Source organism: Rana temporaria, chromosome 2 (genome assembly GCF_905171775.1).
Source record: "Rana temporaria chromosome 2, aRanTem1.1, whole genome shotgun sequence".
NCBI classification, from domain to species: domain Eukaryota; kingdom Metazoa; phylum Chordata; class Amphibia; order Anura; family Ranidae; genus Rana; species Rana temporaria.
In genome coordinates this window covers 68,715,780-68,731,670 of record NC_053490.1, presented here as the reverse complement: position 1 = coordinate 68,731,670, position 15,891 = coordinate 68,715,780, and the positions used below count along the sequence as shown (strand labels likewise).

The following is a 15,891-nucleotide window of genomic DNA, read 5'->3' as shown; positions in this document are numbered from 1 at the left end:
TATTATGTATTGTATTTTCTGGATGAGAACTACTTCTTCAGTGTCATTTTGTTACTCGGCATTTAAATCAGCACTGATATCGGTTTCCGGTGAGCTGACCTTGCCTGCATCAGGACATGGAACAGAGTTTTAAAGCAGATACACCATAAGAAAACTACATGTCTTTTCTGGCCTTTTAATGACCATGCTACTTAGCCATACTTTCTTGGTTGATCCCTGACATTGATCAAGTATGAAGCCTGTGACTTGTCAAAGGAAACGTTTAATGTGAAGTAGACATTGTCTCTGGGGCCCTGGCTCTGAAAATACTGGTCTATTGGTGGCCTCTGTCGCCACCCTTGGCTATACAGCAAAGTCTGTTACTAAGATTGCATAGCAGTTCTTGGTCAGTGACTCAAATAAGTATTCACAGCCAGGAAGCTATAGCTTTCAGAAGGTGCTATACAATAAAAAAAATATTTTAATGACCTCTTACTACTAAAGAGCCACCACAAATACACTTAGCCATTAAATCTCTAATGCTGCCCCATAAATACTGTTGGGGTGTGAAAGATAACCAGTTAATATAATTTTTTAGGTTCTGTAAAATAGATTTTGTAGGCCTTATGTAGGGTTCTAGGCAGCACTATCCATTTTCTGCTTGTCTGGCAAAGCCGACCTGCATTAATAGATGTAAACCTAGAGACTGGTGGTCTCAAGTTCAACAGGCTTGGATTCTATGCTATAAATGCATACCAGCAGTCCAGCAGCTGATTGCACCACTAGCTGAATCAATCGAGTTTGTTATGCATGGATGTTCTGTCTGGGAGCTATTCAGCAGATCTAGTGTTAGGTTTACATCTACTTTAAATTTAAGCATTACGATGTAAATTTAAATCCATTTCATATAAGCTTTAACACATTGATGTATATTCAAAGGGACATTAAACCTTTAGTTTTTTTTTATTAAAATAACAAACATGTTATACTTTACCTGTTCTAGGCAATGGTTTTGCACAGAGCATCCCCGATCTTCCTTTTTCTGGAGTTCCCCACTGGCACTCCAGACTTCTCCTCCGCCACTGCCCCCCCCCCTCCCCCACTTTGCATTGGGTCACCCATGCGTGCTTGCTCCCGATCTACCCTGTCTGTATATTGGCACAGACCTGGCAGCTTGGCACCACCCCTTGCTCCCTTGTCACAGCATTGCACGGTGATCTCGTGCATGTTGCTGGGTCAGGTAAGAATAGGGGGGGGGGGGGGATCTCCTGCAGCACAGAAGGTTTTTACCTTTTTTAATGTATAGATTGCAAAAAGGTAAAAAAAAAAACCTGAGACTTCATAACCACTTTAGGTCCTTTTTTTGGGGGGGTTTTAAATTTGAAACTTGGCTATCTTTTTTTTCATGAAAGTAGTTTATATTGGCACTTCCTGTATAGAGTGACAATGTGTATGAGTACCTAGCTGAAAATGCAAAAATTAGTAGTATTTTGTAGAACTGAGTGCACCATCATTTACTCTTTGAGCTTTTTTGACCAGGATCACCAATGATGACAATTAAAATATTTTAGTGTTTTGTGCCAGCCTTGCTGCAGGCTATTAAATGTCAGAAGGACATAATGAAGTACAATCAAGGAAACCCATGACCTGTATGGTGCAGTCTTATCAACAGATAAACTCATTTGAGTCCTTCCTGTAACACAGTTTTACTTTGTTTTTATCCTGCTGTTTGGTTTTCAACATCATTCACCAGTGCACAAAGAAAGGTTCATAAAGACATGGATGAGCAAGTTTGGGGTGGAGGAAATTGACTGGCCTGCACAGAGCCTTGACCTTAGCCTGATTGAACACCTATGGGATAAATTGGAGCAGAGACTTTGAGTCAGGCCTTCTCATCCACATGTACAGTGCCTGTACTCACAAATGCACGTCTGGAGAATGGTAAAATAGACACACTCCTAAACATTGTGGCCAGCCTTCCCAGAAGAGCTGAGGCTGTAATAACTGCAAAGGGTGGGCTAACCCAATATTAAACCCTATGAAACTAAGACTGGGATGTCATTAAAGGTAGGTGTCCCAATACTTTTGGTAATGGTGTACATGTGAAGGAATCTTTGCCACATACTAGTCAAATACTTTTTAAGTATTAAAGAGCTACAGTGAGTGAAAGTATTTGATCCCCTGCTGATTTTGTACGTTTGCCCACTGGCCAAGAAATGTCTTAGAAATTGGTCTATAATTTTAATGGTAGGTATATTTTAACAGTAAGACACAACAACAACAAAAAAAATCCAGAAAACCGCATTTAAAAAAAGTTATAAATTGATTTGCATTTTGAGTGAAATAAATATTTGACCCCCTATCATTCGGCAAGCTTTCTGGATCCCCAGGTGTCTTCTATACAAGTAACCAAAGGGAGTTCTCCTAATCTCAGCTTGTTACCTGTATAAAAGTCACCTGTCCATAGAAGCAATCAATCAGATTCCAATCTCTCCGCTATGGCCAAGATCAGGGACAAGATTATAGACCTACACAAGGCTGGGATGGGCTACAAGACCAACGCCAAGCAGCTTGGTGAGGATGACAACAGTTGGTGCTAATATTTTCAAATGGAAGAAACTCATAACTGTCAATCTCCCTCGGTCTGGGGCTCCATGCAAGATCTCATCTCATGGAGTTTCAATGATCACAAGAACCGTGAGGAATTCGGCCCAGAGCTACACGGGAGAATCTTGTCTAAGGTCCCGGCAGCTGCCTTGGGATCATTGTCACCAAGAAAACAATTGGTAACGCACTACGCTGTGAAGGACTGAAATCCTGCAGCACCCACAAAGTCCTCCTGCTCAAGAAAGCACATGCACAGGCCCATCTGAAGTTGGCTAATGAACATCTGAATGATTCAGAGGAGAGCTGGGTGAAAGTCTTGTGGTCAGATGAGACCAAAATCAAACTTTGTCATCAACTCAACCTTGCTGTTTTTTATGAGGAGGAATGTTGCCTTTGACCCCAAGAACACCATCCCCACTGACAAGGAAGTGCAAACATTTATGCTTCTGGGTGTTTTTTTGCTAAGGGGACAGGACAAATTCCCTGCATCAAAGGGATGATGGACAGGGCCATGTCCCGTCAAATCTTGGGTGAGAACTTTCTTCCCTCAGCCATTGAAAATGGGTCGTGGATGGGTATTTCAGCATGACAATGACCCAAAACGCAGCAACAAAGGAGTGGCTCAAAAAGTACGCTAAAGTCCTGGAGTGGCCTAGTTGGTCCTCCAGACCCTTTTCCATAGAAAATATGTGGAGGGAGCTGAAGGTTCGAGTTACCAAACGTCAGCCTCCAAACCTTAATGACTTGAAGAGGAGTGGGACAAAATCCCTCCTGAGATGTGTGCAAACATCAAGGGTTTTGCCACTGTTATGTTTTGCAAAGGGATAAAATAATTCACTCATTAAAATGCAAATCCATTTACCGTATATGCTCTTTCAGCCCTTTTTAAAAAAAAATTTTTTAAAGGTTGAAAATTCCCTTCCTCGGCTTATACTCGAGTCGGTGTACCTAAAATTATTAACAGGCTGCGGGCGTCTATTGTTTAAAAGTCGCCGTCTCCTCCTGGTCCTTTCCGTGATGGGCGGAACTGTGTCTGCTGAGAAACTCCTATCGCGAACGTTCTCATATCCTCCGACTCGGTTTCCCAGCAGACACTGTTCAGTGTTCCGCCAATCACGGACGTGTTTTCATCCTCGGACAAGAGGACGTCCGTGATTGGCAGAACACTGAACAGGGTCTGCTGGGAATCTGAGGATGAGAGAATGTCCGTGATAGGCGGAACGGTCTGCTGAGAAACACCTATAACGGAAGGGACCAGGAGGAGACTGACTTTTCAACAATGAATAGGCGCCCGCAGCCTGTCAATTTTGGGCACGGTGAGGCGTGCAAATGGTCATTGTTGACACTCTTTTCCGCTTACAGTAGCTGCTGCATTCTAACCCCAGTCAATACGTTTTTTCCAGTTTTTTTTTTGTGGTAAAATTAGGTACCTCGGCTTATACTCGAGTATATATGGCATAACTTTTTTGAAATGCGTATTTTGGATATTTTTGTACTGTCTCTCTCACTGTTAATTTAAACCTACCATTAAAATTATAGACTGATCCCCTGCTGATTTTATACCTTTGCCCGCTGGCACAGAAATGATCAAATACTTTGTCCCTTGCTGTAGCCCTTTAAAAGTTCATAACATTGGAGAAGGTGCATGGACTTCCTGATAATGTGGTTACTGTGATAATGTGAGCAAAAGCCCGCTCCCGATCTTTAACCAGAACTAAAACTCTAGCCAAATAATCCACCATCTTAGCTTCTGTTTGCGCTGCAGTTGCCATGATGCTACACATGATCAGTTATGATGCCTGTGAGTACAGAAGATATGGATCGTGTGTTTCTGTGAAGCACCTCTCCCCCACAGTTAGTACGCACTCCCCAGGAACATATTTAACCCTTTGATCACCTATGTTAACCCCTTCCCTGCCAGTGTTTGTACCGTGACCAGTGCAGATATTTTGGCTCTGATCACTGTATTTGTGTCATTGGTCCCCAAAAAAGTGTCAGGTGTCCGATTTTTGTCTGCTGCAGTCCTGCTATAAATCGCTAATTGCCGCTATTACTAGTATAAAAATCCCATAGTTTGGTTTGCGCAAAAGTTATAGCATCTACAATCAATATACACATATTGGGATTTCTTCCCCCCCCCCTTTTTTTTCCCCCAAGATTGTCAGTCCTTCTTTGTTTACAGGGCAAAAAATGTAAAACTGCACAGGTAATCAAATACCACCAAAAGAAAATTTGTGTCGGTGGGGGCTGGAGGACATCAATTTTATTTGGGTACAGCATCGCATGACCGTGCAATTTCAGTTAAAGCAGAAAATGACCTGGTCGGAGGGGGGTTAAGCCTTCCGGAGCTTAAGTGGTTAAACCAATGGGTTTAGTTCTGTTTTAAAACGGTGACCCGAGAGCTGTCGGTGACGGGGTTAGGGAAGTGGAGCAAGCGTTCTTCCAAAACAGGACAGTGATGCCTGCTGTACATACATGTACTAATTCTGAAGTAATGCCCACCAGTGTGCTGTCACACTGATTTATATTGCTGGAGGGAAGGTGACAAAGCTGGGACTGTAGGTAGTATCCAGATACTTTTTTTTCTTCCTTTTTTTTTTTTTCTTGTATATCCAGCAATTGTATTGTGGCATATCGCTCGGTACTAGACACTCTCCTTCATTCTGATGCATTTCTCCCAGATAGTGACTAGGCTGCCATTGGGGAGAAATGCACTGTGGGTACATGTGGGTCTGCCATTGGGCAATATGTCAGTCTGTAGAATTTGGACTACTTGATCTAGAAACATGAAGGAAGTGCAGCCTGTTTGTATCTGTTGGCTATCGCAGGGAGGAATGGATCCCAGTAGGTATGCCCCTGTGGCTGATGGATGAACTGCTTAACCGCCTGCTGCTTTCATCATTTGGACTTCGAGGTCCAAGTTAAAAAAATTTAAATAAGGGAACCAACTAGTTCAAAACCAGCTCTTGCATGGTTTACTTAAAAACAAAAAAATAAAATAAGGCAGACATCTTTTATATATAAAAAGCATCACTGCTTTATTAACACAAGCATCTATAAAAGATTTTGGTGTTCACAGAATGTGAATCCTTTAATAAATACAACAGTTCTCTGATTTGTCGTCTCAAAGCAAGCTTAGAATATATATTTAATGCAAGGGGTTGGTGACTCTCCCAATGAATAGCACCGTCCCTGAAATGACAACATAAGAAAACACAAGTTAGGGTCAGGATGACATTTAAAACAAAGAATACACATGCCCAAAACAAAAGTATTGGATTTGTTTAAAAGAGGAGTATGTTTTTTTTTTTTTTTGTTTGTTTTCTTTTTGCTATTCATACTTTCCTCGGTGGATGGAGCATCAGGCTGATGCTGCCGCTGTCCCTTGATGTCTCTGCACTGAGAACCGACCACCACCGATGGCTCGGTGCTCACTCCTCCCCGAGCAGAGCCATATTAACAGTTCAATAAGCATGGCTTCTGCTCTACTTCTCAGTGCTAAGTGGAGGGGCGGGGAGAGGCTGTCTCAGCAGCTCACGGAGACTGCCAGCGATCAGGACAGCTGGCGGATCCCGACTTGGAAGCCGTGATGACGCGCTGCCCCGAACTGATGGCAGTGACGTCAGCGGAGAGTGGACTTCAGACCGCTCTCCGCTGAAAACGGGTCTCAGGAATGCAAAACAAATTACACTCCTGTGACCCAGAGGAGAAGCCCAGCCTAAAAAGCTCAGGCTGGACTTCTCCTTTTTTAAGATAATTAATTCTATACACCCATGGACCGGTAATGCTTTGTAATGACACTGGGGTGGATTTACTAAAACTGGAGAGTGCAAAATCTGGTGAAGCTGTGCCTAGAAGCCTATCGACTTCCATTTTTTTTCTTGTCAGCTTAATGTTCAAGAAAAAAAATGGCAGTCGATAGGTTCAAATCTGATTGGCTACCGTGCACAGCTGCAGCAGATTTTGCACTCTTCAGTTTTAATAAAACAGCCCCACCCTGTAATTTACAACATATTAGGCACTGTTCACGTCTAGGTCTTGCTTTTTTACGGGTGTTTTTTTTTCCAGGCGTTGTGACGTTGACAAGTCACAAATGAAAAGCTCTAAAATGCTTATAATCTGCCAAAGCTCAAGTACTTTTTTTGAGTGACGGGCGTTTTGCTTAAAGCGGTTCTCCACCCTAAAGTGGAGTCCCGCTGATCGGAACCCTCCCCCCCTCCGGTGTCACATTTGACACCTTTCAGGGGGGAGGGGGGTGCAGATACCTGTCTAAAGACAGGTATTTGCACCCACTTCCGGCCACACGCTACGGGCAAAAGACGGGCATTCCGTCACATCCCGTCTGTCGCCCGTTGTGTGCTGGGAACACTCGGCTCCCAGCACACAGCGTGTGAGCCAATCGGCGGGCGCAGCGCGACTCGCACATGCGCCGTAGGGAACTGGGCAGTGAAGCCGCAGCGCTTCACTTCCTGGTTCCCTCAGCGTGGATGGCGGGGGGAGCAGCAGAGTGACGAGCGATCGCTCGTTCTCTGCTGCGATCGGCGCTGGACTCCAGGACAGGTAAGTGTCCTAATATTAAAAGTCAGCAGCTGCAGTATTTGTAGCTGCTGGCTTTTAATATTTTGTTCCCATGGCACATCCGCTTTAAGGTGACAGAACACTCGGATGTGAACAGGGGGCCGTTGAAATGAATAGGATTTGTCTTGTTGGGTGTTTTTAGAGCAGAAAATCGCCCCAAAAAAAATGCCTAGATGTGAACGGAGCCTTAGGGTTAGCAGCTCAGATGTTAAAAGCCAGGTGTGAAGATGGCGGCAGCGGCTGCCATCATCATAATTGATGCTGGAGCTACAACCAGGGGCATTTTTTATGTTTAATAAAGGACTTGTCAAAAACTGCCTTTTTTTTTTCTGGGTGAGTACTTGTACTCCACTTGGTGGGGGGAGTTACAAGCAGCAATTCCCCTGTATGGATTTCAATATAGCTGCTTCTCCTCCTTACTCCCCCCCCCGGCTTTCAGCTGCTATATTGAAATCTATACAGGGGGATCAGTGTTTGTAAACCCACCCCGCACCACAAAGATCTCCCCTGACTGTCCCCGCATCCTCCTCCTCTGCTCACCTAACCCCCCAACAAGGCTAATAAAGAAAAACGTAATTGTGATAAATATTTAAAATATATGTTTAAAAAAAAAAACACATTCTGTCCACCCACCCCCATTTTACCGCCCTACTCATTCACCCCCCAAAAAGCAGTGTAGTGTAAATAAAGACATGAGATGGTTTTTGACTAGTAATTTTTAACAATGGACTTCTGTCCCCGGATGTAGATCCAACATCAATCACAATGTCTTCCGCAGCCGGCCTGAAAATAAATAAATAAAAATGCACTCCTTCTCTGACACTGGCTCCCTCCATTCTGTCAGCTCTTGTGTCTTGACAATTCTTATACAGCTATGGGGTGTGGCCATCAGGTGACATCACCCTGCCCTCTTCTGACATCACGGACCTGGGCATGATGGGTTTGTGATGTCACAAGGGGGGCATTCTATGCATTAACGCCCCAGCCCCCCAATTACTTACCTGACCTCCGGAAAGTCCTGCGCCGTGAACGAGCAGGCATCTCGGCCGTCTTCCAGGCTCATTCATTGGTTGATTGACAGCAGCGCAGCCATTCCGATCCAATGGCGCGACGCGCTGGAGGGCGGGGCTGAGTGATACAGTGAGCCTCTATGGTCGCCGGCTGTATCACGGGAGTGCGCCCGCAAGCACTCAACACCATGCAAGCTCGCTCACATGAAGGTGTTGAGTCCTTGCGGGGGGGAGTCGAGATAGCCGCCGAGGGACCCCAGAAGACCAGGTTCGGGCCACTCTGTGCAAAACGAGCTGCACAGTGGAGGTAAGTATAACATGTTTGTTATTTAAAATAAATTCCTTTAGTGATCCTTTTAACATTTTCCCAAAACTAATACATTCACGGCATGCCAATGAATGATATCTGTCACAGTTGCTTGTGCTCTTACCCAAACTGACATCTTTCTTGGCTGTAAAGGATAGGAGGGGGTAGTTCAGCTTTAATATTATGGCATATACTTTATGAATTTTTTATTTTTATTTTACATTTTGTACGTAGTTTTCATTTTAGTATATGAAATACAGATTTCCTTCGATTCCTGGTATCACAATATTGCAAAGGACAATATTTCTGACATGGAAAAAAATAATACTTAAATTAAGACAAGTACCATACCTGAGCTTGCTTGCCTTAAGAAAAAAAAGAATGGTCTGTCTGCTTTAAATACAGGCATGCGGGATCTCTTCAGCAACACCATGGCTGTACAAAAAGAGAGTCATTTAGGCATGCTGCTAATATACAAAACATTTGACAAAATCAGAAATGGAAGAAAACTGACTCTCATGCCCACAGGACTTTTTCACACTGATGGCCGGTGGGACTGTTTACCACCCCTGGTCGCCTACCAGAATTCTACCACTTTTGGGGCTGTACACATGCTGCAATTTTACCTGGGACTGCAGAGTTTGACAGGTGGCACTGACGATCAAACTCGCTTACTGCGATTAATGGGCTCACAGTTGTGGTGCGCTACCATAATGTAAAATTTCTGTTCAGCAAAAAAAATAAAAAAAAGCAGTAGTGCCTCCTGAACACCTGCCAGGGACTGCTATACTGCCCTCTGGAAAGCAATCCACCACAGATCACCACTTATTGCCTTTCAGAGGGCAAAAAGCATTACCCCGATTGGTTTTGCTTGAAATGGTGCTTTAGTAGTACAAGTTCAGCCTAAAACAAATTCTTAAGCCTCATACACACAATAGGATTTCCTTCGGTCAAAGCGTAGGACTTTTGAACTTGTTCTACATACAGGTGGCAAATCGTTGTCAGCCAAAAAAATACGAAACTGTGTTTTTTCAGCTCTTTAGCGGCACCCTTTGGGCAACTTCTGCTAATGTTGTGTTATGGTGAGCCATTGCTTCTGAGCATGCGTGTTTGTACTTTGGATTTTTTTCCAAAGGACTTGTGTGCACACAATCGGATAATCCAACATCGCACATTTGTTGTCGTAAAATTTTAAAGCATGCTATCCAACATTTGTTGTCGGAAAATCAGACAACAATTGTCCGATGGAGCATACAAACGGTCAGATCCGATTGTGTGTTCAGGCCTTTTGGCTCAGTTCACACTAGTGCGGGCCGTGTGTTCCAGTTGCAGGAATCGCACCTGCAGCTGAATAGCACTGCTCTTGTGGAACATGCGGGGCTGCCATTCATTCTGAATGGCATCCACACCCATCTCAGCTCACAGTGCGATTGCGGGTGCGTGGACCAAAGGGAAACCATTTCCCTGTGGAAGGGTTTTTTATAAATGTGCACGCACCTTTTTTGTGAGTTTCAAGCGGCACAGCAGCCCATTCAAATAAATGGGCTGCCGTGCCTGAGCAAGCAGGGGCTGCATGGCCTGCCCTAGTGTAAACCGAGCTTAAATCTACTTGCAGCCACATTCTTAGGCCGCGTACACACGATTGGAAATTCCGACAAGAAAAATAAGTTGTGAGCTTTTGAATGGAAATTTCCGACTGTGTGTATGCTCCATCAGACTTTTGCTAACTACAAAGATTGAGAGCAGGTTATCTATTTATCAGACGGGAAGAATTCCTTTCGGAAATTCCGATCGTCTGTATGCAATTGACGCGCAAAAAAAAACACGCCTTCTCGTAATCAAGCAGAAGAGCAGAACTGCCTATTGAACTTCATTGATCTTGGCTCGTCGTACATCTTGTACGTCACCGCGTTCTTGACGGTCGGAATTTCCAACAAGATTGGTGTGACCGTGTGTATGCAACATTGCAACACAAGTTTGAGCCAATATTCCGTCAGAAAAATTCCACGTTTTTTTTGTCTTAATTTCCGATCGTGTTTATGCGGCATAAGACTAATCTATCTAGCCCTATAAAGCAAAAAAGCTATACATAGCTTTTCTGTAGCCAATCTGGTCTGTCTCCAGCGGCAGATGCTTCAAGAAAGAGACAGCCAGCGGTGGCTGAGAAGTGACATCACCCATAGACTTACTATGGGGCGTCCGTTGTCAGCTGCCTCTCCTGCACATGCCAAGTTTTGTAGTATTGTATTATAAAAAAAAAAAAAAAAACTTTAACTTAGAAAAAAACATTTTCATACTACGTTTTACAAACCTGTAACTCCTGAGGCTTTTGTTCCTCCTTCTGCCACTTCGATTTCTGCTTTATGAATGGCTTGAGAGACGTACACATTGCTATCCTCTGAAAGAAAAAGTTTGAGGAACATTTAATTTTTTATCACACTGACACCTGTTTTGACTTATGCCAAAGCTGAAAGCCAGTCCAAAAACGTTGGATGTTAATAATACAGGTATGTAAAAGATGTCTGCAAATTTAATAAATAAAATTCAGTTAAGCAATCCAGTTTTTTGGCATAATGAATAATGGCCAAAGGAAGAATGTTGCAGGTGTGAGCAGTGGAAATTGGTTATGTCCACAAGATGACCTGTTTTATGCTTTATAATAATGATGGTGCAATGTTCAAATGAATAATGACATCTACTTTCAATATACATTTTTTACATACTACCCGATGAGCAGAATGTATGTTTTATTTTTGAGTTGCACGACCGCGGAAGGAAAGTATCCCCTACCCTTAGGACCATTCCAAATGAAGGAGGATAGGTCCTCGCTAGTAAACCATCTCCCACTGTCATTACATACTGGGATTTTTTTTACCTTCTGGTCTTAAGACCACATCTGCTTTTGGGAAATTTTTGGGAAAATGTGGACTGATATTTGATTAATTTATACTTTTAGGCCGCGTACACACGATCAGTCCATCCGACGAGAACGGTCCGAAGGACCGTTCTCATCGGTTAACCGATGAAGCTGACTGATGGTCTGATGTGCCTACACACCATCAGTTAAAAAGTTCAATGCTTCCAAGCATGCGTCGACTTGATTCTGAGAATGCGCGGGTTTTTAACCGATGCTTTTGCGTACTAACCATTGGTTTTGACCTATCAGTCGGGCGTCCATCAGTTCAATTTTGAAGCAAGTTCTATTTTTTTTTGGACCGAAGGATAACTGACCGATGGCGCCCACACACGGTCGGTTTGGACCGGTGAAACGGACCTTCTGTCCGTTTTCATCGGCTTAGACTGATCGTGTGTACAGGGCTTTAGACTTTTGATTTGACTCATTTATAAGTTTGTTTAGATTTATTTCTGTGTGTGTGTATATATATGTATAATTTTATTTTTTTTCTAATAATTTATCACTTGGCACTTTATTTATTTTTTTCCAAAAGTTTTTATTTACCGTTTTCTTCAGCATTAACAGTTATAATAACAGTATTCATAAATCGACAACGTGAATACATGCGGGCGCAGCCGCCACAATATGCATAGATCAGAAAAAGATATCTGAGAGCAGCGTTATTGTTGCAGTGGGTGCTAACAGTCACATTAAACAGTAGTAGACAATGAACGAAGTGAGCGAAATCCCTGGTCAAAGTACGGAGAGAGTTTTTGGTTGCGCTCAACCCGTAATACAACAACAAAGTATGGGATGGGCATTGCCAGAGTGTCTCGGCAGAATTCAGCCAGAAACTCGATCGGAGCCGTATTCTGCCGAGAAACCCGGTGGTGTGTACACTTTTGGCCGAGGAAGCCGACGAGGAACTCGTCGAGCCAAATAGAGAACATTTTCTCTATTTCCTCGTTAGTCAATGGGGAAACTTGGCTCGCCGAGATCCTCGGCGGCTTCACAAGGAACTCCACGAGCAAAACGATGTGTTTTGCACGTCGAGTTTCTCGGACGTGTGTACGGGGCCTGACACTCGCTCAGGTCTCTAGGTGTTTGTGGAGGTGGCATTGGTGAACCAGAAAAAAACGACCAACTACCATCTCCTTCATTCCCTAGGCTGGACTCTAGTACCTACCTATCGATCAAGGTGGCAAAGTCCGGCAGCATGCGGACGCTTATTATTACTGTTCAGTAATGAGGGGGGGGGGTCTGGGCGAGAGGGGGGGTCATGGTAGTGAAAAAAAAAGGGGGGGTAGTCCGCCACAGCTCGGTAAGAAAGTAGGGTCTGGGGATCCATGGTCATTGTTGTCAGGGTCTCACTTGGCACTTTATGATACCAAAACAACATTATAAATTTGAACAGCACACCATTATTATTATCCATTTGTTTGTTTCAGGTGAGTGTACTTTTAGAGTGGCTGCAGAAGTTCATCACATATATTCACCTACTGCAGTTCTGTAGCAGCACACTAGTATTGTTTCTTTTATGGTTTTATGCTTTACGATAGGATGACTGCCCAGGACTGTTTAAAATTAACGTGGGCTCTACTTAGATACCATGCTGCCAATAGCATTCCTGAATGATGACACCTTGCTTGCTGTACAAGCTCTATCATACCAGAAAGTACTATCAGAAAATAATATGGCCTGCTTTATATTCACAGTTTAGTCTTAAATGTGCATCCTAAAGTACAGGAGAATACAGATATGGCTTCATGATTTGTGTGTTTTGTTAAATTTAATCATAAATGTCCAGAGGTTACCAAAAAAGGCGAACAAATTAAGAAAATAATTATCACAGTTTGTAAGTTTTGAGGATTTAGCATTAAATAGCCAGCAGGAAATGGGGGGGGGGGGCTCAAAGTGTAGGTTTTAGCCTATCCTTGTGTAGCTCTTACCCCAAAGGGGCCGCTGAAGATTTTTCCAAATGGTACAGAGGCCACCAGTTACCCAGGCACACTGACAATTAAGGCTAAAGGATGTCTTTTTGGGGGTTATTGCTGAAAAGTTTTAACAGGAGAGGAGTTTAGGATCACCGGATACATCAAAACGATCAGTAATCACAGTAGGACGAATTTCCCTCCAATCTTCCCAAGAACAGCTTTTCTGGGGGGAGCAGGGTATGCAACAGCAGTCTATAAATCAGTTTCTGGCAACTGATTCCCCTCTGGCACTTGTCCAACTATCAGTCCCGGTGACGTCTTTCCTCGCAATGTCCCAGGAGCTGTCCTCCACCCAACATCCTCAGGCAAGTACTCTGTGGAGGAGAGGATCCCTTGTTTCAGTCCAGGACTCAGAGATTATTTTCAGATCCACAGCCCAGCAACTGCCGAGGACCAAGCAGCAATCTCTCTCTGGCTATCTTCCAGTGGCAACAGCCCCCCAGGAGAACCCTCTGTGAAGAGGAAAGAACAAACTTAGGCCTCCTGAACATTTATCATCCCCCCAGCCACCTTCTGGGTTCCCCCTCCTGGAATTGGCCAGGGCATGATAAATATTCAGCTGATCATTTTTCAGAGACAGTCCTAAAGCTGGCCATTGTGAAATCAAAATTTCTGCTGGCTCAGGAGGGATTGATCGAATTTTGATCAATTTGTCGCTGTCCCTGCTCGACAGAAGTTGATTGCTTCTGTCAGAAGGACATGCTGGAAAACATTTATTGAGCAGTGGTTGCATCCAATCGCTCCCAGAATACAATGGGGGAGATTTACTAAAACTGGTGCACTCAGAAGCTGTGCATAGTAACCAATCGGCTTCTAGGTTTTATTGTCAAAGCTTAAGGCCCCTTTCAGACGGACTGCAGTTTTGCCGCAATTAAAAGCATGTACATTTTCAGTGAAATTCAAGGCTCTGGGCACTGCGATTAGCTGCATTTGTACATTGCGATTACGTGCGGCTACATGCGGCCGCGTTTAACTGCAGTAGTCATTTCCATAGCAACCCTTTTTATTTTTTTTGATTATGGTGTGCTTCCTGTTGTTCTTTTTTTTTCTCACGCTGCTATCCGCAGTTGACACAAAAGACTGCGATTACCTGCGGTTAAGTGCATATAGCTGCGCTAAATCGCACCTGGACGCATTCAATTCTATTTTTTCTATTCGCACCAAACCGCATGCAACTAAATCGCAGCTAAACGTTGTGTGTGAATGGGGCCATAGGAAAGCTTTTAGCTGCGGTAGAAAACTAGAAAATCCACAGCTAAAAGCACCATTCTATCCGTCCGTGTGAAAGGGGCCTAAGCCCCTCACATTGGTGCAATTTGACATGTAAAATCAGTGGCAATTGCCGGCAATGACACCGTCCTAATCGGTGCGACGCTGCATTTGCGGCACTGATTTCAAAAAGTAGTTTCTGTACTACTTTTTGCGATTTCGGGGTGCAATTTCCTTTGACATCTGTGCAGAAACCCGCAGCCGAAATCGTGAACTGACATGCGGGAGTGAAATCGAGTTCAGCTGAACTTGCACAGCTTAATTTCCACAGCTCAGTGTGAACCTGGGCTAAAGGATAAGTTCACTTTAAAAAATAAATATGCATTTATTTAATTTCTATTTTTGGAGCTTCAAAAACAAAGCTAAATCTGCGCTATCGTGGTAGTGAGCAGCCACAAACAATCTAGTGAAACAAGAAAGCAATATATGGTGTACAAAAATTGTAGCGCTAAAGTGAAAATTAAAAATAAAACAAGACACTGAAAGTCTATATCAACACTGAACATCCGTGTAATCAAATGCAAGTCCGTATGAGTGTATGAACTTGATAGATGGATGAACCGTATGCAGTAAATGATTCCAAACACCACGGTGATTGACGGTAAGCTTAACGTGTGAAAACAACACCCACCACCAAAAGGGGAGGCTTACCAGATCTATTGAACCCAAATGAGCATACGCGCAGGAACCAAATATGTAATCGGCAGGATACCCTGAAGACATCACTTGAACCGGAACAGGGGGAGGTATCAGCAACTTGGAGATGACTCTCAGAAGATCAAACCATGCCGGGGTATTCCCATGTAGCTGGCATGGAAGTCTAGCCCAACCAGACCCCAATAGGCGTAGATCCTGCCAGGGACTAAGGCAGGATGCTGAACGGCAGACGGCTCCCCACACACAGAGGCGCACACCCAGGAAGGACAGGCATCAGGCAGGAAATAATATATGAACTTAGGTCAAAATAATGACTGCAGAGTCAATAATGATGCGTGTATGCTGTGAAGTGCAATGAGCCGAATGCCTGAAATCCAGGCATTCGGCTCATTGCACTTTCTGGAGTGGCCCAGTCCTGACCTCAACCCGATTGAGATGCTGTGGCATGACCTCAATAAAGCAATTCACAACAGACATCCCAAGAATATTGCTGAACTGAAACAGTTCTGTAAAGAGGAATGGTCAAGAATTACTCCTGACCGTTGTGCACGTCTGATCTGCAACTACAGGAAACGTTTGGTTGAAGTTATTGCT

General features: G+C 43.7%; 1 protein-coding gene across 1 annotated transcript in view; it reads right to left on the bottom strand.

The window, feature by feature from the left end:
- Positions 1 to 5,598: 5,598 nt before the first annotated feature.
- SERPINE3 (serpin family E member 3) overlaps positions 5,599 to 15,891 on the bottom strand; it is a 35,526-nt gene continuing 25,233 nt past the window's right edge. The window contains exons 7-9 of the mRNA XM_040340327.1: positions 10,793 to 10,879; positions 8,833 to 8,916; positions 5,599 to 5,778 (exon numbers count right to left, since the gene is read on the bottom strand). Of these exons, the coding sequence (XP_040196261.1) occupies positions 5,735 to 5,778; positions 8,833 to 8,916; positions 10,793 to 10,879 (215 nt within the window). The 3' untranslated portion in view covers positions 5,599 to 5,734. The remainder of the gene's footprint in view (positions 5,779 to 8,832; positions 8,917 to 10,792; positions 10,880 to 15,891) is intronic.